Source organism: Lonchura striata, chromosome 1 (genome assembly GCF_050655825.1).
Source record: "Lonchura striata isolate lonStrDom1 chromosome 1, ASM5065582v1, whole genome shotgun sequence".
Lineage (NCBI taxonomy): Eukaryota > Metazoa > Chordata > Aves > Passeriformes > Estrildidae > Lonchura > Lonchura striata.
The window spans coordinates 88,397,293-88,422,295 of record NC_140703.1 but is presented as its reverse complement, the minus strand read 5'-3'; the positions used below and the strand labels follow the sequence as shown (position 1 = coordinate 88,422,295).

The 25,003-nt window shown below is 41.6% G+C and overlaps 1 protein-coding gene across 6 annotated transcripts in view; it reads left to right on the top strand.

Annotated features, from left to right (window-relative positions):
* Positions 1-25,003, top strand: part of AFF3 (ALF transcription elongation factor 3) — a 325,295-nt gene that overhangs the window by 220,884 nt on the left and 79,408 nt on the right. For 5 of the 6 annotated variants that reach the window (XM_085557459.1, XM_085557464.1, XM_085557452.1 and 2 more), the window contains 2 exons: positions 7,755-7,806; positions 23,066-23,106. In XM_085557459.1, coding sequence (XP_085413585.1) covers positions 7,755-7,806; positions 23,066-23,106 — 93 coding nt within the window. The remainder of the gene's footprint in view (positions 1-7,754; positions 7,807-23,065; positions 23,107-25,003) is intronic. The other variant, XM_085557434.1, reaches the window with a different exon arrangement.

The following is a 25,003-nucleotide window of genomic DNA, read 5'->3' as shown; positions in this document are numbered from 1 at the left end:
AGTAATTAAAAAGAAAAAGCAATTTTTGCAATAGACATGAAATTTAAAATATATGTAATGTGAATACATATATATGACATATAACAGTCTAAAAAAGAAAATGTAAAATACTGAATATGGATAAAAGGAATGGATGATACTAGACAAAAGCTCAAGGACAATGAGAATATGGGGTTTCTTAACGTACATAAAAACAACATTAATGAAGAAATTCTAGCAATTACCCCTGATTAGCTGGAAGTATTAAAGCTGTAATAATGTTAGAGTCAATAAATATTTTTTAATACATGAGAAAAAGCAGGTTTGCCAGACAAGAGGCTGAACAGTGTCTAGAGACAATAAGTTATTTAAAATCAGCTACCCTAGAGAGAAGTATCCATACACCTCAGATCTTCCATGTCACACTGCAGGCACTGGCTGGAAGACCACTAGCTAGTGGTCTGAGGGTCATTCATGATGTACCTTGAAATGTGGGGTAAACCTCACCTTCATGATGACTCCAGCATAAGGACAGATGCTCGTCCTGCTGGGGATTAGGCAGTAAGAGATCATTTGAAAGGAAATAATCACTGAATACAAAATCACATGCTGCACATTCAGCAGGGAGACTTGGCAGTGGCAGCTCTGTCTCAGACACATTAAATTCCCCAAGATTTCTGCCACAATGGCTGACACATTGGCAGTGCTGCAGTTCATGCACTCTTACTTCATTTCACATTTGAAATGAATATTTTTTTAGGTGGCAGCATCAGCAGTGGCTCAGAAATCAGAGGGAGAGGGTTAGTAAATAACTGCTAATCACACCTAGAGAAGCTTTGGGGGTGCAGGGGCAGGGAGGCAAGAAATAGATCAGAAAATTGTGAGCAGCACATTCAAAACTCTTATTCCTCAAATGTGTTTCCTCCTGTCACACAGAGCATGATTAGCCATGAAACTTTGGCAAGCCCTCAGACTGATTGGACTGCTTAGGCGTGAGCTGCTGATAAGAGCTCATCACTCTTCCCTTTTTCTGAGTATTTGTGCATTTTTTTGGTGGCCTCCTTGCTCAGGGAGTGGCCTCACAGGGGTTTGTTTCCTTGCTTTCCTGAATCTCTCTTATTTTTAAAGAGGTATTCTGGGTCCTTCTGCCCAAACATCACTCTCAGGAAGTGCTGTGCTCTGTGGGGCACTTTCTCACCACCCTGACAAGGACTTAAAAAATTCAGTGTATGATTCAATTGCATTTGTTGTCCCTTTCTTTGTAGGGGAAAAACATCACCAGGGCAAACACAGTTGCTCACAGGGGCAGCTGCTGCAGAAGAAACCTTATTTCAGCTTCTGCTCCTAAGAGAGAGTGATGGCTGTATCCCTTGGAGAGGGCTGCCTTGCATTTCTAATGAGACCATCAGTGTAATGGGAATTTAGCAGAATATTTAGCTGGTCTAAATGGTTTTGAAGAGCAGTGCAGACCAGTCTAGATGGATTCAAGCCAAGGACAGAAAACTTTTCCTTCAGAGTATCTATTTTTTATTGGAATTGCTAATTCTATTTCTGTAGACTAAGTCCGTTTTTCAGGCATTTAAATTCTACGCTCTGGAATTAAATCTCACATTGATATATAGGCTTCATTCCAGCATTAAGTACATTAATATTTCACCAGCCTGATTTTACTGGCTTTCTCCCTCTGTTTTTAATTAGATTTGATGGTATTCCATATAATCATGTTTTCCTGCATGTTTCTGTGTAGCAGAACTTGCACAAACTGTTTGTTAGGGGAATTTTACAACTTAAACATCATATATTCGGAATGAATTTTAGATGCTGCAAGCAGTGCTTGCAGAGGTCTTACAATCCTGCTGAAAGCTCTGTTACAGCACTTATAAAATATCCTCTTGATCTCACTGTTTACCTTAATCCATAAGCTTTTGACTTTATTTTGTATAAAACAAAATTAAATACTACTCTTTTCAGATAATATAAATGCATGAGCTTTTCCAAAGTGAAACATTTGCATCAGTTATAGCACTAGAGTGAAAAATAATTTCAGCAATCAGAATCTTATTAATTAAAAATTACTACTGTATAAAACCAGCCACTCCTATATTTAGGATTAGTAAATAAAGCTATTTGAAATACCTATTTTGGCTGTAGATAAGTAGTGAATATAACTGTCCATCTGTTATGTGCAAGTAACCAAGGTTATAGCAACAACATTAGTTTTCCTTTTCTTCTCTCTATCTTTTCATTTTCATTTTCCTTTTTTTTTTTTTTTTTTTTTTTTTTTTTTTCTTTTAAGAAATGAAACATGTTCATCTGTTTCTTATGAATTCTCTGTACTTCTTACCAGGCATATTTTTCCTAGGATTTCTCTTTTAGAAAGCAATGGAAGACAGCCAGAAATTGAAGGTACATTTGTCTTATCCGAGCTTAAGTCATATTATGTACGTGAGCACTCATAGGTGAAACAATCCCAGTAACATAAGGGCACAATCTGGGTAAGAACATCAAATTCCCACCTTGCATTCTCTCTCATTTTGCTGGGGACAAGAGTTAAAGGTCTTACATTGTGCTGTGCCCCTGGGAAGGTTTTGTTTTGTTTTTCTTTATAATGTGAAGGAATAATTTTCTTCTCCTATATCAGCACATCAGTTGTGACTTTAAACATCTGGGGTCAGTCTGAAAGTCTTCTAGCATACTGCTACTTAGAATAATACCTGTTTTCTTTCTGGTTTTTTTGTAATATCAAAACTAATGTCCAGTTCTTGAAAGGTCAGTATGCATTTATGGGAAAGAAAATAAAATGCCAAGAAGGTACATTGAAAATAAGTTAATTTTTCAAAAGCATTCAGAATGAAACATTGTGGTAGCCTAAACTTGAATGAGCACTTAGTTATTTGATTTTGGTATTTCATTACAACTCTTTTCTTAGTGGGGTTCCTCTTCAGATAAAATCAAAGCATTTTTCCACTACTGAAGTTCCTTTCCTACATAAGGATCTGAAATCATAGAAGTCCATAATACCCACGGTATTCTGACTGAGATGCTGTCTAGAATTAAACTGGAACAATATACTTGATCAGATTAACACATGTACAAAATATTTTACAGATTACAAGGACAGCAACTTCTGAGTTTATTTAAATGACAGTTGCAATATACATGTATTTGTGCCCTGGCCTCACAAACCATTGGCATGCTCTCTCCTAAAGTATTAGTGTTAATGATTTAATTGCTATCAATACTTTTCCCTTGCCTTCTTGATTTTTTTTTCTGGTCATTACAATTATCAAAATTATCATGAAGAATGACTTGTATAGTAGCTTAGACCACCAGAGGGACATAGAGTTTTGTCCCTCATTTATATAACCTCTCTTGAGATGCCAAAAGAGAACCTTTCATAATTTGCAGGGAGAAGGAAAGAAAAATTAGGCCAAGGAATGTGAAATTTATCAGAGGTTAAAAGGAAATACAAGGTGTGGTGCCTGCTGCTTCTTTCATGTGCACCAGCAGGTGTGAAGGATGATTCCAGGATTCAGGCATGTCTTCACTGTGGAAGAAAATAGATATCCCTCAAGCAGGGCTATGCTGGAAGCACCTCAGAGTGGCTCCATATGTCAGAAGTAACAACAGATTGTCAGCTGGCTCTTGAGGACAGCCTCCTCCAGAAACTGCTGCATTGGCATCTCCTTCCCCAGCAGCTCCTTCTTCTCAGAAGGAGAATCTTCCAGCTCTGTCAGAAGTCACTGACATAAGGTCTGACTCTACCCTCACACTAGAAACTTGTTGTTACTTGGATATTAGTTCCCAGAGGAGAAACAATGTCTTCCTGCTACTCCCTGCGCTCAGCTGGGGCTGAAGATAACACTTGTTTGGACTTAGCTTTTCTGCAGTGACAGATCAGGAGAAAAGGCAGCCAAGCAAAACAGTGGAGTTGCAATTCTCAACTATTCCATTTGAGCAAGGTGGTTCCCTGGAAGCCTGTGATGAACTCTTATCCCAAATCCCCTGTAATTTTGATCAGGAGCAACTCCTGGCCCCTTGACATGTTGGGATGAGCAAGAGTCCCACAGGTCTCTCTGCAGTCCACCACATGGCTGCCCCAGCCCCAGTACCCTTCTGAAACCAATGGAGTGAATAGCCCTCACATTAAAGCAGGTCATGGTTTCTAGTAATCTGGGTAGGAAATTTGGACACATAGTCACATGTTGCTTATCAGTGCCCTCTAGACCACTTTGTATTTTTCTCTTGGTGTAAGTAAGCCTGCACACCCCCTCCTTTTCCCCTGTAACTGAGTGGCCCACCACCCCAGGCTGCAGCCCCTTGCTTACTGGAGAATGAAACCAGCTGGCTTGCTGAGGCATTTCTCAATATCCCAAACCCATCCTCCTTTCCTTTCATTGTGTCTCTACCTGTCACATTCTTTGTAGAGAAAGGAACAAATGCATTAATTAGAGAGCAGTGAGCACTCCTGCCTGAGCCCACCCCTCGATGCCTCCACGACCTCACAGAGCTTTCACTAAAACGTATAATTAGGTTCTGCAAAGTGACTTCCTGACCATATGTGCCCTTTTCAAGTGCAGAAGCACTAAGTGGTGCTGTGTATTTTTCAGAGTACCACTTCATTTTTCTGGCTTTTGTTTACAAGGTTGTATTTGCTTACCTCTTTACCAGTGCCTGAATACATCAAATTCAGATTCATTTTAAAGAATCTGAAAGCCCATGGATGATGTCACTTTCTGGCCTGAATTTTGCATGTTCTGAAAAAAGTATAAAGGCTGCGTTTACATATGAGCTTGTCCGTGCTTGTGTCCCCATCCTTACACAAAATTTGCCAGAGTATTTAAAGAAATCCCATCCCAAACAAGGGTTGTTTTAAACATGGTCTGAAGTGCTCTGCTAACAGGGTGTACTAAAGCTCATTCTGTGTCAAAGTGCTTTTGAGATAAATTACAATTTAATGTAATACCTCTTGTGAGCTTAAAGTATTTTACTTCTATTCTCATTCTCTTCAAGTGGGGTCTTCTTGTCCAGTTGTAGAATTTTTCTTTCAACCACCATTGTTTTCATGATGGAAATGAGCTGTTTAGGAGAAACATTCCTCAAAAGCATCCATACTCAAAATTGATATACCTTACTTAAGACACTTGCAACATGGAATCCCTGTAACATAAACATGTCCTCTTCACCCTGGGTATGCTTCAGCCAGGGCGGTGAGAGCTGCCCTGGTGGCCAGGGAGCCTCTCTGCCCAAGCCAGGTGACAGTGTGTCCTGCTCTGGCTATGGCTTTGTGGATTAGGGCTGAGGGTGAAGGCTGTCTGGGAGCCAGGGAAGACTTTCAGGCACAGAGGTTATACCTGCACAGCTCCTGCTTTACAAGGTAGACCTGTGCACTGGCAACCTGATACATCCTTGTATCAGCCAGATCCTGCTCTGGGGGAAAAAATGGCAAGCAAGTGAGCATTTGATGATGACTTGGTCTTTTTCCTATCCCCAGTGTTAGGAGCATGTTTGTAGTATGATGATAGTTCCAAAAGGGGCCACGAGCCCCAGGCAGGCAGTGCTTTTCTTGGAAAGCAGCACTTCTGAAATGAAAAGCAGACAGGGAAAATAAAGATGGTCTAAGATGTACAAGCAAGGAGAGTTTGAAGGATCAGTGCTGCCGTCTGTTGTTCCTTTTGTCTGGGTGGTACTGGATCGTAGTCCTTGTCTCACACTGCCACACAGCCTGAAGGCTTCTAAATATCCTAGTTGGTTCAAATGACAAGCTTACAAAACACTTTTTATATGTTAATACAAAAATCCAGGATAGTGATAAATACACAGAGGTATCTAGAATGTTTCATTATATGCTTTTGATTTTTCAGCTTGCATTTAGGAGAAGAACTAAATTGCTAAACCTAAAGTAAATGTACTTAGCTACCACATCAGTAGCAGAAATTCACGCGCTCAAGGAAGAGTAAGAGGTGACACCCTGGGAGTTCTTTTCACAAAAGCATACCACTTCCTGGTTAAATCACTAGCACTGCAGATTTCATCACATAGGTGCCAAATCTCAGATCTGAACTTTCTATTTTCATGTGCTGTTTTATGAGGGATGGCCTGAACAGATCAAATTAAATGAATGAACAATTATAAGATTGTTTGGAACCCTGTAAGTGACGGGATCCAAGGCCAGTGTGGATCTTGTGGTGTTTACAGGAAGTTCTGCCTCTGTGACGTGGTTTATCTCTCAGGAGTTGTGTCCTGTGTTATCACACCTGTCCTGTTTGCCCACTTCTCAACAGGGCTTGTTAGCCGGCTCAGTGCCTGTGTTGATACATCCATCAAAAGGAGAAGGCAGAGAGAGCTCTTTCCTGACAATGGACATACTTTGAGATAAAAAATAGGCAAGTCCTGCTGGGAGATTGTCAAGTCCCTCCAACTCAATATATAGAGTCCTATATATTCGAGGTGTCTGCATTGCCAAGAGATTCTGCTGAGTTTGATACGTTGATTTTACAGAGGAGAAATGTTGGCACAAGTAGAAGGAAATGTGGGAAAAAAGCAAGAGGAGAATCTTTAAGATGATGAACTAGCAAGAATTTCTGCTCCGACCTCCAGTGCTGTTCTTATACACCTACGTTCCCTGAAGGTGCCGTGGGGAAAGAGGGAAGCAGCTGTGACAGCAGCAACAGGCAGGGACTGTGCGTACAGCGAGGAGCTGAGCAGAGCGTGGTGAGGCTCTGTGCTCTTTTCAGACACAGCACACCATGCAGCCCATGTAAGAGTCATGCTTTTCAGGCACGCTCCTGGAAGATCTAGGCACAAGTACAAGGAGGTGGTTTGAAATTACTACATATGTCTTCTTGCAATACTTACACTCCGGGGACCACCCACGGCACAGGATGTGTTTGAATTGCTCACCAAGCTTTCTTCTGGAGCCGAGATGAAATTACAGATTCTTTTTTCCCAGAGTGCAAGAAAAATTAGCAACTTTCTGAATTACTACTATTATTACTGAGGCACTTTTTAAAAATAGGTCCTATTCTCTAAGACTTTCCAAGCACTGGGGAAAATCTTTGCATGTCTTCAACTCCTTTAGCTTCTGGTTACTTAATCTTAGATTGTAAAAAAAAAAAAGTGTGGAGGTAAAATCAGATTCCTTTTCTATGTGAACCAGCTTAATCCAGTTGGGGAAAGGATATGGGAAGGTGGGATGAAACCCTTATTAGAAAAGATGCTTTATTTTCTACATTTACATGATGGTGAAATCCTGTGGATACTCCTGTGCACCAAGAAAATATATTTTAGTTTTAATTGTTTCAGTCAATGTCATTTTTATATCAAATATGCAATAAAGTAAAAGTGGCCTTTGGGAAGCATCACTGAACCTTATTTTGTGCTGCAGTATTGCCAGTGTAAACATCTACTTCTGTTTTGTAAGCTCAAAGCCAAATGGACAAAAAATTTTCTCTCAGGGAGACTACTGACCTGTTACCATTAAATATATTATTTTTAGCATATAAACTTTCTTGCCAGTGATTGTAATAACAAAAATCTTTGCAAAATCCATTATTACTCTAAAAAACATTTTCTTTTAGGCAGCAATAGTAAGAAATTAATTCAAATGTTAGCTGATAGCAACTGGATAAGATATAAAGTGTCACAGCTACAAAGTTCCTGGGAGAAAATATATTTTCTTTCTGTTTACATTATTGAATATTTACAGTAAGTCTGAGAAAATATCCAATCTATAGCATTTTGATTAGTTATAATTCATTCTGCTTGCTTTCCAGAATGCTAGAAGATGACCTCAAGTTAAGCAGTGATGAAGAGGAGAATGACCAGGTAAGAACCAGACAAGTAACATGTCACTTGAAGCATTTTTCATGTTGAGACTGAGCTACTGCAAATATTTTGCTAATACTTTTTCTAAATATACAGAAAGGTTATCAAAATATATGGCAGTACTGTAACTGGAGCAACAGATGTTGCTCCTCAGAGCCAGCCTGCGTGTGCTAACTGCTGGATTGGTAGGGAGCAGGCTGCAGTGCTCTTGATTTATTACCTTGATGCAACCCAGAAGGTTTTTGTATCAACTTCCTTCTGATTTGAATTTGTTTTGTTTTAAAGAGTGGCCGAGGAGGGGAGAAACAGGAATTCTGGATTAAGGGTTCAGGCCAACTTTGCAATCATGAGCTGGCCCTGGGGATTAGCTGCTGGGCTGCTTATCTCTTATCTGCCTCCGGCATCCCCCCAGCCCTGGCCTCTCCTCTGAACATTTTTGGTCCTGACTCTGCATGGCCCATGCCTGCTAAGAAAACTAAAGAAAACTGAGAAAAAGCCTTGGCTGTGCATTTGATTCACTCCATAACAAAGTGATTACAGCAGCTCTGTTTTAAACACCCTAAACTACATGACTGGCAGCAGATACACCATCCAATGTTTTCCATGTGTCAGGGGAGCTGGGTTTTGTTGGCTGTAGGACTGTCTCCCAGTTTTTCCTTAAAATATTGTAGTGTTTTGTCTAAATAGTTAATGACTCAGTAGAATAGGGCTGGAGCTTGACTTTCCCATGACCAGCTGATTGCCTTGTTGCCAAGCAGTGCTATGCTGTGTTCTCTCATTCTCAGTATCCTGGCTTGGATGATTTGGTTGGGAATAAGAGGCCGAGACCCCCTTCCCTTCCTTCTTTCCTTAAAATGCACGACCCATGCCTTCACCAGAGTATATGAGGGTAATACTGCTCCTGGTTGCATCTCACAGATATGTGGTTTTCTCTCCTGGTTTGGCTGGGATAGAGTCAGTTTTCTTCCTAGTAGCTGGTACAGTGCTGTGGTTTGATTCAGTGTGAGTATGGCATTAATAAGTCCTTGATGTCTCAGTTGTTGCTGAGCTTACCTCAAGTCAAAGACTTCTCAGTGCCTCCTGCTCCACCAGCGAGCAGGTGCACCAAAAGCTGGAGCAGCCCATGGCCAGGACAGCTGCCCCAAACTGGCCAAAGGGGTTTTTCTTCCACAGAACACCATTTCCAGTACATAAACTGGGGGAAGTTTGCTGGGAGGTGCCAAACACTGCTTGGGAATGGGATGGGCATCAGTCAGTGGATGCTGAGCAATTGTATTTTGCATCACTTGTCCTTCTTTGGAACTTATTTCTGTCTTTTTGTTGTCTCCCTTTTCATTGCAATTCTTTTTCTTACAATATTATTATTTTATTTCTTTTATTTCAACTGTTAAACGGCTCTTATATCTACTTATGAACTACTTTTTTTCCCCTGCCTCTCCTTCCCCTCCCACTGGGGCAAGGGGAGTGGGCAAGCAGCTGCATAGTACTGTTGCTGGCTGGGGCAAAGCCATGTGAGCTTCAAATGTGATTATTTCAGTCATGGGTAACTGGAGTACCTAGATGAGCAGGCTGGATGGATATCTAGAGGTTGCAGAAGATAGATAAACATGATTATCCATAAATAATACAGCCAGGATGAGAACAGTTCTCCCAGCTAGCCGGACAACGCCCCTGCCTACAGATGGGTCCTGGGGTCACGTGGACTGTTCCATCTCACCCCCCAAAAGATGTACAGCTCACCATGTACCTCTGTCCCTCCCCTAAAACATCAAGTGCCTGTAACCCCATTGGCCCAAGCCTTGTTCCAGCCCACCTTGAATTTCCTTGAAAAGGGGGCTTCGAGGGGCCACGCAGTCTCTTGGAACTCCCTCCCCTCTCCTGGAATTTCCCCTCTCCTTGAGCATCCTTTTGTCTCTTCCCTCCCCCACCTCTTTAAGCCTCACCACGTGCTGCATCTGGCAGCTTGAGGCAGGACCTTTCTCCATCCCCAATAAACCTCATTCCCCAAGAGCAACCTTCAGAGATCTCTTGCCTCAATCCACCTACACTGTCCTGGAGCTGGCAGCAATATTCCACATCTAGACTTTTGAAATTCAGGAACTTAGACAAATAATTCTAGGTTAATAGGATAGGCATGATTTTCTTTAACTCTTTTTATTAGATGTCCCTATTTTACAATATATTCCAAACAACAGGTAAATCAAAACTTTTTAATATTTATACTAAACCATTGTTTTATCTATTTTGAGCAGAGCTTCTTGGTGTTAAGATTCAAGACATAGATTCTATTATTTACATATTTATTCAATTTCTTTCTGTTTAACATATTTCATCCTGAAACACTTCACATTTAATTACTCTTCCTGCTTGTCTAGATAGTTTAAAATATAGCTCACAGACAGCATAGGACAAAGTAAAGAAAGGGATGGAAGGGATGTCTGAAGAGGAGCAAAAGCAGACCAAGATGCCATGATATTGCAGCCAGGGGCTTGGTGATAGGGGAGGCACAAGCTGCTGACCAGGAGAGATGTCCTTCAGGCAGGGGGACAGAATCCTGAGTAATGGATGTTAGAGCGAAACAGGCTGGGAGACCCAGAGAGAAAAAATTCTGACTTGCTTCATAGCAAGAAGAAAAGGACATGTGAAGGTATTTATTGTGCATAAAGAACATAAGTAGCTTAGGCAGAGAAGGGATTGTGGAAAAGTCCTGCCAATCGAGAAGACACACATGGACCTCTGGTTTAGCACTGACTTGTAACTATTAACACCTTCTGTGTGTTCATGTGCTGTGCCAGGTCTCTGCTCAGTCACAGGGCTCCAAGATGCAGCTGATACAGGCTGGGTCCTTCACCTCGGAACTCCAGCAAGCTCTGCAGAGCCAGGACAGAGCTCACCACCCACGCAGCAAAGAGCAGGGCTGAGATCCCATGACTCACTTCTAATCATCACAGGCCCTAGCATGAACAGACTTTGGAAATTACTTATTTATTTGATCCCCTTTCCTCGTCACAATTTTTTTCCTAACTTGGCTCTACAGACAAAAATCTCCCAGAGGCATAGTCTGGCTCCTGCTGTATGAAATGCTTTGTAGAGCCTTAGCTGAGACCCCTAGGTTTGCTTAATGAACAATCCTAAATAAATATACCTGCTGAAAAAACAAAACACTACCTTTCCATCCACCTTGCAGGAAATAGACAAAAAAAGAGTAACACAGACTCTCTCTTCCAATAACTGCTCAGATGGCACTGTGTTTAAATGTCAGCAGAACTCGTTTCCTTTTACTTCCTAACTCAGATGCTCTTTAATCTCATCTTTCCTGAGCTCAGAAACGGGAAAGGAAAAAAGATTTAAAAATCAGAGATTAATAGATAGGAGCAGTACATGAGAGATTCCCAGATATTCCTCATGTAATAAATTAACCTTTGAGCAGTTAGACTCATTCAGGTAGTCCAGCTCCTCAAAGAGCTGAAGGTGAGCTATACACAAGCTGGCAAGATTTTAATTTTGATGATTTCTAAATGGGGAAGTTTAGAGGAAAAACTTTGAAAACTTTGGAGGAGATTTTGCATTTAAGTCTGAAATTGCCAAGCAGAAAATGGGAAGTTGTGCAAAGGGGGACAGGTGCTTCTGTGCTCCCAGGGCTGTGACCAAACCAAGGAATGTGAGCCATGGGTGAGGGACGCCAAATGCAAGACTGAGGCATGATTAAAAGCTTTGAGACTGCAGTGAGCAAAGCATTCCCAACCCTTCCCTCAACACCAGCAATTAAGGTAGTGAGATTCACAGACCCATGAGAAGCCAAAGAGGCTGGCTTTCAGCTGAGTACATGTGCACCCACAGTAATTATATTATCCACACATATTAGTCTCATAATTTTAATTACATAAATGTATTTTTCCTCTTTAATGAGCATAGTTTATCCATTTAAACTGATCGTTTCAATTTTACAGGCAATGATCATAGGATCTAATATGCAAAGAGAAAATTTCCTGTTGGCATATTTTACACCACACAGATTGAAGAAAATATACTTTTTAATCCTCAATCAATATCTGAAGAGCATGCAATTAGCAGATACCAAGGTAGTTAACATAAATCTGCAAGTTAAAGATCCAATTCATTCTGATTTATAACACATAGAGTAATAATTTCATCATCATCTCTCCCAGAAAGCATCTGAAGCTTTGTAGCATGAAGATGTCAAAATTGTACTTAAGATTGTTCAGACTACTGAATTGTAGTGGTTATTGCCTTTTGGTTCTTTGAAGTGTGGCACAGCACATGAAACAGTCCCCATTATAATACCCTGCTCTTCTCCATAGAGGTCACTGGATAACTTAAATCAGTCTTGGGTGAAATATTAAAAGGAGATTGTCAATTGTAATGTGAACAATTCTTTTTTCCCCCCCTCACTTGTCCTTTTACAACATGAACATTTTGTAATAGAAAATAATTCCTTTAAGGGGAGAAAGATCCCTGGCATCATTTGTGCAATTCATGTCAATCAATAGCCAAATAAATTAACCGACTGGTACACATACATGGAATAATAATCTAACATATTTTTGCAACCCAAGTCTGCTTCCTCATATGCATTTTTTTTTGCACAGGATCAGGTTGGTTGCCGCTGAAGTTTTGTGGCTGTGAAAATTTATTACCCACAGAGTCAATCTGCATTCTGGCTGCCAAGTCTGAATAAATAGAGTCATTGTACTTGTCTGGAATATGTAACCAAAGTTCATCGAGTCAGCTTGACTTTCACATCCCATGAGGTTCATAAAAGCCAACACCCTGGTATGTGCTCTTGATTCCTGCCAAAATTTTCTAAAATTGTATAAACAGAAGTTGAAGAAGCAATCAGAACACACTCCCAGGGACATGGCTCTGCACTGTAGACCTGGCTGATCTCAAAAGGAAAGACACAAGATTTTTCTTTTCAAATAAAAAAATAGTATGACTATTCTCCTGAGGTGGCAAATAACCACAGGGGCTCAAGATGCCCCCCTCGCAGAGTGCACAGGGAGGCAGCAATCAATCCTCTCAAGTTCCTTCATTTTGCTCATGTGTCCTGCACTGAAGGAAGAGATCAGGCAGCATTTGCCTTCAAGTGGCCACCTTCCTCAACAGAGGACAAGGACAGACTGGCCCGGCAGGGAGTGAGTGGTGTCAGCGAAACCAGCCCCTCCACAGGCGAGCCAAGGCAAACAGAAAGCCTTGTCATTTCACAGGAGACCTCAGGGGAAGAGCAGCCCCAGAAAGTTCACAGCTTTAGCACAGTAAAAGAAAAATCTTGTCAGCCTGATCTGGCTCGCCACTCAAGCCCCATAGGGTGATGGAAGCCCACCCAGCCTGGCGCCTTCCTGGGCATCTTGGGGTTGCCTCCCACCCACGGCAGCCCAGGGACAGTCGGGGTGGGCTGCTGGCCCTGGGGGTCTTGTCCTTGCTTCAGCATCACCCTGGTCATGGTCAAGCCATAAAAACTGATGCTGATTGGAGTTACACTTGTAGCTCCCGTGGGAACACACATGCCTACGTTTTGTTCCCATCCTGTATGCGTTGAGGGTTACCAGGGCATTGCTGGAAATGCATCTTTCTGGTAGAACTCTCAGCAGCACAGGCATTTAGGACAAGCCAAATCTGTCACAACATTGCAACAGGACAAAAGTCCATCTATGTGCTCGATGGCAATTGGTGTGGGACTTTTCCCTTTCACTTCTGGATATGGAGTGACAAGCAACAAAAAGAGGAAAATCATCCTGAAATTAACAGTCACACATCTAGTCACCCAGAAGAAATGATTTTTAGTAGAGTCATTATAAACATTAATTCTGCATATGAAATGAAATATTTCAGCTAATTTGAAGCTGTCTGTAATGAATTCTGAAACAAATTGATAAAGGAGTGAAGCTTTCTTTCTGTAAGCATGTTAGGATAGCACTTTCCAAAGTCAAAGATGAACTGAGCAGAGCACCAAGGCAGGAATATCTAGAGAGAAGTTTTATTGGGCAAATTGCAACACAACATTGCATAGCTCTGTTCATTATTAGAACCATTTTTAGACAGTGCTAATTGCGTTCACATATGCCATGTCCAAATATTTTAACCACATTATGTAATTTTAGTGTTTTATTCCCTTTTATTCACCTCTTCATCAGTGCAATACTTGATGCTTGATCAGAAAGGAAAATGAGTGAAAAAGAAGATGAAAACACTCAGGTTTAGAGAAAAAGTGCAGAACCTGCATCATTTCTGCAAATGAATTTCTCTCAAAAAAGTGCCTTGATAAACTTGGAGAAAAATATCTTTCTGATGAGAAGTTTTTCACTCCACTGAGCACAGAAAATTTATTTGATGAAGTCTGGCTACACATGAGTCTGACTGCAACCAAAACTGCACAAATCAGAGATAAGCAAAAGTGGAAAAAATTAAGTTTTGGGTAAAGGAATGGCTGAAACTTCAGGTAGTTTTTGGTTTTTTTTACTTAATCCAAGTGCTCTGTTCAGCCTCCTGTCACTATAATGTGAGTGTGCTTTTAGACGAGAGGACTAAGTGCTGTAACAGCCTTACTTAACTTGGGTAAGTCCATTATTTCCTGTGTATTAGAGAAGCAATTCTTTTGGTATCCAACTTAACTAGAATCCAGAGTAAGATTTAAGCCAGCTGAGCCAAGGTTTTTTTGTGGTTTGCCAGCTCTGATTTTAAAATCTCCATGACATCTAAATATGCACTTCCACAAGGCATGACAAGAAGACCAAGATTGCCTCACTGAAACTGTCAGATGAAACAAAATAAGAGCTCAGTCTTGTCCTGCCAACTTGGCTCACATCACTGCCTATCTTACAAAATCAGATTCTAAGGCTGGCAGGCTGGATCAAGCTCTAAATTTGAATGCCACAACTATAAATGACAGTGAAAAAAGTTAGAGATCTGCTTGGATCTTGGACATGCACAAAATTTGGGGACATTTGAGCATGGCACTTCGATCTGCATGCTCCTTAGTAGCAAAACTCCAAAACAGACAGGAAATTAAATTTAAAGTGTAAGGGCATCTTCCTTGTCTCTTCATGTGGATGCTGTGACTAAACTAAGTTTTAACTTGGTAAATCTCCAAAGCCTGCCCTTTTCCACTCATACCACTTTTTTTTCCCAAGATTTCTTTCTCTGTCTGATGTAACATACTTAACCCCATCTTCTTGACATATTTTATTAGAACTTTTCTCCCCTTGTGAAGTAGAATTACTGTATGAACATCTGTTTTGAGTGGCGTGGGAATGTATCCTACTGCAATCAATTCAGCGGTGTTGGCTAACTTGAGGCATAAGGAAGGATTAGCTCCAACATTTCCAGGCTGGATTTTGCTTCTCCCTGCCTCTCATAAGCCTTCCAGGCTGTGCAGTTTTCTTCCTGCTGCAGAGAGCCCTTGCTGCATCCAGACACTGTGCCTGAGTCTTGGTTCTGCTCAAGCCTGGCCACCAAGCTCTGTTTGCCTCCAGGCAAATGCATTCCAGCATGCTTGCAAGAGAATGGTTAAATACCCAGCAGTCACAAATAATCAGGGCTGTTGTAACATCACAGCTGTCTCTCACAGGTGTGCACACACTCAGGCTTGCACACAAACACAGTCTCACAGCCTCCCTAGGAGCTGCCTGTTGCTCCCTGCAAGGCAGGAGGTCAGGCTCACTTCTCTCCCCCTGGCCACGGAGCCCGGGCAGGGCTGGTGTCAGCACGAGGAGCTGTGTGAAGGAGATGTGGTGCATCTCCTTCACACAGCTTAGGGGTGGCACACTGCACAGGGGTGGGAGAAAACAAAAACAGAGAGAGGCAGCGGAGAGCATGTCAGAAAACAAAACGAACACAAAGGTGAAAGGGATTAAGGGAAAAAAAAATTAATGAAGAAAATAAATTGTGCGAAGAAAGACATTATAAATGGAGTAGAAGCTATATTAGAACATGATGAGAAATAAGTAAAAAGATTCAGAAGACAATCCCTCAAAACTACCATTTAAGAAAAAGAGACTGAGGAACCATTGCTACAAATTTTCCTGTACCTGGGATGAAAACTGCCTTCACTGAAGTCAGTGAGAGTTTAACCACTGGTTTCAATCAGCCTAGGATGTTACCCCTGTCTTCTTTTTTATTTACTTGCACAATCCAAGCAGATACTTGGGTAGTAGCAAATGCATCACAGTTGATTGACATAGCACATCCCTGAGAAGTGTTACCACTATTTGGGGAATTTAGGCTTGTCTTTCCCCTATTTTCACATATATGGACTTCTCAAAAAAAATCTACTTTAATTTCTGAGCTTTCAGACTTTCCAATAAATCTTTTAAAGCCTATGGCACAACACTGACAATTCTTGTCTGCAATAGCCTAAGTGCAAGCAGCACTTCAACCAAGTTACTTTTTTCTGGATAAGGATACTACTTCTATTGAGACAGAGGGGGTTTTCCAAGGTGACTTTGCAATGACTTTCCAATGTTTGCAATGACTGAGACCTTCCTAACAGTGGCATTGGAAATTAACCATTTATTAATGTAAAATAACAAAGATTTTTCTTCTGCTCATCTCCACTGAAAAAGATTAGTTAGCTCATCTGTGTTGAAACCTTGCATGGTTTTTGGGGCCAGACTGCAGGAAAAATCTGAGCAGATGCAGGACAGAAGACTAAGCATTTACAGATTTATAAAATTCTCTGAATGGTTAATACCCATGATGATTATACAGCAATTTGGAGATCCAAATCACTTTACAAGTATTAACTACTTAATACAATGCCTGTGAGAGGTATTTAGGTAGGGCTAAGCAAGAATTATTATCTCAGTAGTACTGACAGTGAGACTGTGGCTGAGATGTGGCTTGTTTGAAGCCACACGACAAGTCAGCTGCAAAGTCAGGATTAGCACCTGGGTCTTTCACTCCCAGGTGCCATGTTCAAGTCACTAGACTGTGTTGCCCCCGAAGATTAATAAGGATTAATGGGCAAAGCAGAGGAAAAAGAACAATATATGCCAAGAACATAATAATAAAACTCCAGGGTGAAAAATTTATACTGAGGTGTTGAAAGACCTAAGAGAAATCATGAAATAGAGAAGGAGTTTTACAGTTTCTTAAAAGATGTGGATCTGATGATAACCAACTCCAAAATGGGAAGAAAGGAAGACCCTTTTAAGTCTTACAGTCTGTAAACCTTAAATAAATATGAACCAGACAGTGAAAATCACATTCATAAATTTATATTGCAAATTTACAGAGAACCACTCAAGTTGCAGTTTACAAGTGATTTTAAATCCTTCAGAAATTCACACTGGAAAGCAATCCTCAAACAAAGCCCCTAGGAACAGTGAGTACAGAATAATGCAGTGAGAGAAGGCATGTCAGGAATCATTTATGATAAATTGCCTGACCTGATCTCCTTGGGCAGCTTCCTGTGGCCACAAGAGACTCATGGGCATTTAACCAGAGTAAGTCTGTGGGTGCAAGAGGTTTCCAATACCCCTGTTTTCAGCCCTGATGAGCAGCTCTGCACTCTTCAAGGAGAACACCGAAAACTGGAGAGAGTTCCAAGGCATGGGAGAAAGATGCTTAATGCATTGGGAGAATATGCCTTGGAGTAAAAGATATCCACAGGATGAACTGAGCTTGTCTAGAGCAGGGCTGCTGGCTGGCTGGCTGGATCACAGCCTATAAACACCTGAGCAGGGAGGGGAGCTGGGAGGCTGTAGGGCAGCTCTGTGGCACAGGCACGGGTCTAACTTCTAGCACAAGAAGGTGTTTATAAACTCATCTTAATGTGGAGGGTGGAAAACTGCATGTGGCTGGACTGAGGTGGGTTCACAATAAGAGAATTATCCAGAAGTTTTGCTCTGGATCCACAACAACACCCAGGTTTGAAGCAGGAAAAAAACCACTCTGTGGAGTCCCATCGTCCAAATTGCAGTATGAAATCAGGTTGTGCCCTTCACAAAAATTCCTTCCTGGCTTCACTAGCTTAAGAATAAACTGCATTTAAGCTAAAAAACAACAAAATGTTTGGAAATGAAAGTCAAATCAACATGGAAGATATGTGAAGAGTGAAATGTGAAAGAAGACAGATATAAAAGTGTTTTTCCTGGTTTGGTTCCCAAATGGCAGTATATAGTAATGACATCTTTCCTTAACCCTGGCTTGGAAAAAGTGTGTCTACAGCTCATTAACTGCAGTCCAATACAGGGTGACATCCAGCACTCTGGGTGGTTGCTAATATGAGAGCGGCTGACTTAGAGAATAAATGGTTCACTGCACAGTTCCAGGGCAGCATCTACCACCCAAGGAAGACAAACAAGATGGTATGGAAGCTATGCAATTTACTCATGCACAGGCAGCATGTATTGCTTCGCTGTCACAAAAGAAATGGTTCAAATTCTCACCACATGTACACCTGTGCCATCTCAGGGAAGTCTCTGGTGTAGCTCATGTAACTCCATACAGTCACTGTAACTGAGCTCTCTCACAAAAACAGCAGTTAATCCACAGGACAGGCAAGATGAAAAGCAAAATGTCTGAATCTGCCAACAGCCAATTTATTGGCTTTTATTTGCCAAAGGTTGCTGTGGGTGAGGTATAGGAAAATGCATCTACAGTCAGCCTGCAGTGCCTCCATGACAGTCTTCCAAGCCCAACAGAACATACTTCAGTAGTTTTCATTTGTTTCTTATCCAAAAATGCCTGTGAGCCCAGCAGTTTATGAAGAAATCCTTTTGCAGAAAATTAAAAAAGAGGGATTTCTGGGGAACACTTTTAACACTCCTGTATCTCCATCTCAATAGCTGTATTCAACCCGTTCTGCACACTGCTCAGACCCAATTACAATGAGCTAGCTCACTGCTCAGTCCCAATTACAATAAAAGTATTTAATTTCCTCTCTGATTTCCCTTCAACAACAGATTGCAACTTGTCACACTTCAAGCTAATTTTGGTAGCTCATTTAACACACACTGAAACCTGAATATGTTCCCAAGCTCTGGCTCACTGCAATAAAGGATAGAGAAAGGAGATGAAATCTCTGGAGATTGAGAACCTGACCATGATTACTGCTGGCTGAAAACTTGTTTTGTCCCAGTAGTCTTGGGGTACAGCTAGAATCTTCCATGAATGATTAATACCCTATAGACAGATCAATGAAACTCTGCCTTAATTGTATCTGAACCAGCTCAGATGGGGATCAAAGAAGTCTTACCAGCCACTGTCCTGTAATTTGCAATTCTTGATGTAGTGAAACAGCAAAATTCATACTAATTTACTGTGGCTAGTTTCTCTAGCTGAAGTACCTGAAACACCTGAGTGATTGGTCTTTTCCCTTCCCTGCTTCCTACTCAGCATTTAAGTTACTGTGTGGTAAGTTGGCCTCCAATATCCATGTTCATATTGAGGAGAATCTTCCTCCATTTAGTAACCCCACTGATTCCAAGAACTGAAAATTCAGGATTATGTTCCTTGCTAGTGAACACTTTCTACCACTTATCAAGAGAATATTAAGCTTCCCATAAAGCACTTTTTAGTGCTAAGTCCTGTAGATATTTAAATTCTGTCAGCAATATCAAAATTATTTCTTATCCCAAATTTCTATAACCAGCATAGTAACTTACTTCCAGGAATAATAAAGACTGTAGAACATATTCTCAGATTTCTTGATGGATGATGAGTTGTACTCAGTAAAGTTGTTAACGATGTAAAATAAAATGCAAATTAAATAGCACAATCAAAATGTAGCTATTAAAAAAATATTCATGCAGGCATTATATTATACTAAGTACCACCCCTTTGCTTACATTGTTAGATAGATAATACCAGCATATTAGAAACATAATAAATCACAAAAAACCCGGTTTCTATAGCTGTGAGTTCTTCAAACTATGGGTCATAACCCTCCATGGGGATTCCTGAATGAATTTGAATGGGTTCATAAACTGTTAGCAAGAAGTGAGGGCAGATAATTCCCCCTAAATTGAGCAGCCCAGTCCAGTGGCAAGGAGGGGAACAGGAGACCAGATTGCAATTAGTGGCTGCAAGTATTTATACTTGCTAGGGAACTGCTAACTACCTTTAATTACAACAGCTCACTTTCTCCAGGAGAGGGGAGCAATATAGGCTAGAATTAAAATTGCTGGATAGTTGCTAACTGCCTTTCATTGCAGGCAATAGATCTTTTTCTCCAGGGAGGAAGAATAAACTTGTGACTGGATCTTATTCCCCCATCATTTAGAAATAGGGCCATTACCAACTCAGGGGGTCACACAAATATGCAGTCCAACACAGTTGTATTTCCAGCCTGTGTAAGAAAGAAATCAATAGTCTCATTTAGAGAATGTGTGACCACCAGATGAAGACTGAGGTGCCCCATGCAATCTGCATTGCACCTCAGTGGAAAAAGATGTTTATTAAAGGACTTAAAATGAGAGGGTAATTGAAAAAGTAGAATGATCTCACTGAAACCCACTTGTACATTTCTTTCTGTGTCCCTGCCTGTCATCTGAACCCATTTTCTTGTCCAGACGTGATCACCTTTTCAAAGCTTTCAGCAACTGAATGCATCAAGATGGAACCTGAGGACTGGCACTTGAGGCTGCAGTTCGCACAGTCTCCTGGCTCAGTTAGCACAACCAAATGGGTCAAGACAAGGGACCTCTCCTCTTCCCTCCTGAGGGCAGCTTTCCTCAAGCCTGGAAGAGAAATTATCCAGCCCTTCTTCCTCTCAAAATTAGGGATTTTAGGGAAATACAACAGTGATATGAATCCCACTTCCCATATTTGGGGCTTTTAGCATCCTCAAAGTTCATGTTTGCTTTCTTGTGGTCTCTTCAATATCCGTGAGGCCTGTGGCTGCAGAGCAGCCTGTCTCCTTCAGTGCCTTCTGGCTACCACAGCAACCATGCACCTTTCTCCAGGATGGCTCTGCAGCTTCAGAAGGGAGTGAAAACAATGTCAGGTGGAAGTGACCTTGTTGGTGGACATGATCTTATGTCAGCAGCAAAGGTCTCCAGTATTCCCCCAGTGCCATTCAGATTCTCACACTGCACCCTGTGATGTGACACCCTCTCCCTGGGAAGCAGCTCAGAAAAGGGATCTAGGTTAGAAATAGCATAGGGGAAATCAGGAGAAAAAAACCCAAAAAACTAAGGAAAATTGTTATTTTTTGACTGGATCAGTTTTCCAACCTGTTTTATTGCACAACCACATGAGCAGCTGTGGTGGCCTGAGCCAAGAGTAAGAAACATGGAAGTGTCTCGAACAGCACTGCCACATCGTGGCTGTGTGAGACGGAAAGACTGGCCCTGGCTATTGTGGGGAGGAAAAGAAGAGGTGACCTGGATGCTGTCTACACCACTTGGCCATGGAAAATGGCTCAGATAGTGAGAGAAGCTCCTGAGTTTCACAGACGAAGATGCAATGTAGTGCAGGCATTGAAGCTAGGCAGCTTGAAATTCAAAATGGTCATAGCCTCCTGCTAGTGGAAGTGATTAGGCATGGGAGCAGAGGAACTTGTATGGGCCCTGGGTGTTTAAAAAGAGTTTAAGTCATAAGTCATTCTTAAACCTAAGTTCTGGGTATCCTCTGAATTTGAACTTGCAAGAATGTTGTCCTAACAAACCCCTTGCAGAGGAGAGAGGAAAAATTATGCCAGTCCATGGAACTGGAGAGTGGCAGCACTCTTTAAAGACTGTAGCCAGTGGCATGGATAGTTTTGGACACAAAGAGCATGGAAATAGTATGACCTCCTGGAAACAGTGAAAAATACCAGATTTGCCATGTTATTTTCCTAACACTAAAAACAGTGTGTTCATGCCATGGGAAAACTCCCACTGAGCTGGGACCTTCCAAGCCCTTCCCACAGATTCTCTGCCCACTGCAGAAAGTCAACACTAAGGAAAAACTCTCCTGTGAGCCACGTCACTGTCTTCTGACAATCTGGTGGGTAATACACATCAAACTACATCTCTCCAGAAACCCAGCAGGCCCAAGTTGTTCCAGAAAGTCCCAAGGGCAGAAATCCTGTTCCCAGAACCAAGTGGAAACTCTATTCACTCCTGTCAGATCTTCAGAGGTCCATTCAGGGGATCTTTTCACACCTTTCTGTGAAATACAATGTAACTACAGCCACAAGTCAGGTTTTCTCAAGTTTTTCTTTGTAATTTGTCAGCAGCATTTTTGCCAAGCCAGAAGGTTACGTCCATACTCTCTGGTGCTGAGCAGGATACCTGTAAGTCATCTAACTTGTTTGGAAATAGGGATGCGGCCCCCAGCAGGCTGATGAGACAGGAAGAACAGTTTCAAAATGTATTTATTGGTAACTGCAATGATAAAAACTTTTATTTCCCTGCCCCTTGACTGTAGCTCTATGTCTATTCTGTGTCGTGTGAGGGACAGCCTGGACAGGTGCAGCTGAGGATAGGACACTCTGGGCATGTCCAAGTGGAATAGAGTCTTTAAGGCAGATTTTCAAAACATTATGGATTTCATCTTTGCTTAGCAGCTGGTTACTATGCCAAAGCCATGAATCACCACTTGAAGTGACTGAAGGAGGGGGGAAAATAATATTAGTAAAGTGGCAAACTAGCTCAGGGATAGGTTTTGTAGTCCTACTAAACTTGAGAGGCTACAATTTCTATTCCCAGACCTGGAGGTTAACACAAGAACAAGAACCATGTTTCCCCACCCCATCCAAAGAGTTGTACTAGGCAAAAACTGCAGAGCAAACCAGCAAAAGGTCAATCCTGTACTGTGTAGACAAATGTTGCCAGAAGATTAACATGGCAATGTTCATGAAAAGTTTGCAGCAGTTCTGGCAAGCTTTGCAAAATTTATAATTCATCGCAGAGGAACCAAATATATGATGTTTGTTTCTGTGGAAGAATGGGAGGAGACTAATGGTAAAGGAGAAGGAGTGTGAGTGAGGAAGCGGGGAGAGGGGAAAGCAGAAAACTGAGCCCTGGCGAGTTTTCAGGGACCTACAGACAAAAATTGTCTAAATAGAGTAGTTCAGACCTCAAATACCGTGCGGTGCTTTGACAATCTTCTGGGTTTTGGCATTTTAAACAAAGTGCTCTTACATTAACTAGGCTGGAATGTCCGTTTGACTATAGACTCTCTGCTACTTTGCTCATACTTTAACATTTTGGACATGTGACAAAAATGTGTGTAACGCATTTTTTAAACTGTTGATTATGCTCGTAATTTTCAAGTCAGAATATAAAATAAACATCTCTGCCCTTTCTTCCAGCAGGCAGCACAGAGATCTGCTCTCCGCGTTCTATCTGACAGGTACATTTTGTCATTTTTATGAACTATAAATTGCTTTATGAAACGTTGAGCCCTATTTATTGTGGCATATAACTCATAATCGGATTTTGTCCCCAAAGTATCTGTGAACTGGGATGTTAAACATTTTGCATGCTTGGATTTGTCATGCATGTGTAGAGTTTATTACTGCAAAAATCACAGTCTTGTTGTATTTCATACAGAGTATGCAGAATCCCTTGTTGTGATACCAAATGAGAGATAAGAAACTTACTGGAGAAGGCATGAATGATGCAGTAAATTCTGAGCTTTAGAGTTTGCTGAGATATATCTGAGCTCATTTCTCAGCAATAAGTACTTCATTTATTCCGAGATGTTATCTTTTGACTTTTTCCAAATCCTTTCCCTGGGAATTATTCTTCCTTTGATGAGATTCTCTGTATGTTCTATGCACAAAAACAATGCCCTTTTTTACCCCTTAAGTTTTAAGAGATTGATATTTTGGAGGAATTTAATTAATTTTTTCACTTCTTCTGGAACTGCAGCAGTGCTCCAGGCAGATAAGCAGGGGACCAAATCCTTAGTGTTCAAGTTTTACTCAGCTCTTTTTCAAGAAAAAAAATCTATTCACTTCAATGGGAAACTTGCCTGAGTGAGGAATTCAGGATCTGGGCCATAGTAAATGTTATAGTTGGGCTGTAGGTCTGCACAGGTATTTACCTTAAATGACTTTTATGAAAGAGGATTGATTGAAATATAGGGTAGCTTTCTAAGACGGTGCTGATTTCTTTTCCAGTTTTGGGAAAGGGGGTAGGGAAGGGGGAGGAGACACTGTACATTTTAGTGCCTGTGAAAAAGAACTAGCAGATTTACATTTTTCCACAAATGAGGTACTGTGTCATGCAGGCTGACACAGAGTAAATTTCCCCATGTCTTGTTGGCAGCCCCCTCTGCTCTGTCTGGCCCCCAGCCCCCCGCCTCCCTGGGAATAAGTGGTAATTGACTCTGGAAGCCAGCTCAGGCCAGGATTTCTCCAGAGCAGAGCCTGTCACTTAGGCTGAATTATATGTTGTGCATGGATGAATAACATTTCTCTCTGCTCGGAGGGTAAGACCGCCAAAATTATTGACCTTCCCTCCCCAAGTTTACAAACACCGTTTTGTTTAGAATTTTTTGCCTGCTTTAAGGAAAAAAAAAATCCTGAGTAAAATGTATGGGATGTGGGTGAAATTGCTGGCGCAGTTAGAGGGCTCAGAAGTATTTGCTGTAACTGGAATGAATGCAAGAAGAAAGTGGAGTTGGAGTCAGCATTATGCCCCTGTCTCTGGAGGTGTGCAGGCTCACTGCCGAGGCAAAACAGATTTTGCACTTGGTGCGGGCAATACCGTGACCAAAGGAAATATGGGGATTTTTTTCACAGCATTCTCCCCCGGGCTGCACGTGGAACATTCCTGCAGGAGTGGCCCTGGAGGTAGTTAACAAACCCCAAATCCTGCAGTTTGATTTCTGTCTCCCTGGAAAGAAAAGTGGTGGTGATGGATAGATGTTCCCTACCTCGTCAAAGGTGGTGAGGTAGCTGGGTGCAGGATGCCTTCATCCACACAGCAGAAGGGCCTCAGTATTAATAACCATCATGCCTCAGATTTAGGATTTATTATCAAATATTTCCCTATCTGCCCCTAAAACATGTCAGGGACTACAGCTTTTCCAACCTGCTCTGCAAAAATTTGGCTGCCAGAGTACCCTCCTTCTCCCCCCTCTGGAAGGGGTGCTGGGAAGGCTGGGGGTGCACCCTGGGGGTTTGCCTCCCTGCCACACATGACCTCACTGCAGCAAGCAAATGGGAGGGCAGGAGGCCAAAATCCCCCACTGTGACCGCAGTTTCTGTCTCTTCTTGGCTAGAGCAAGGACGCCTGTGATA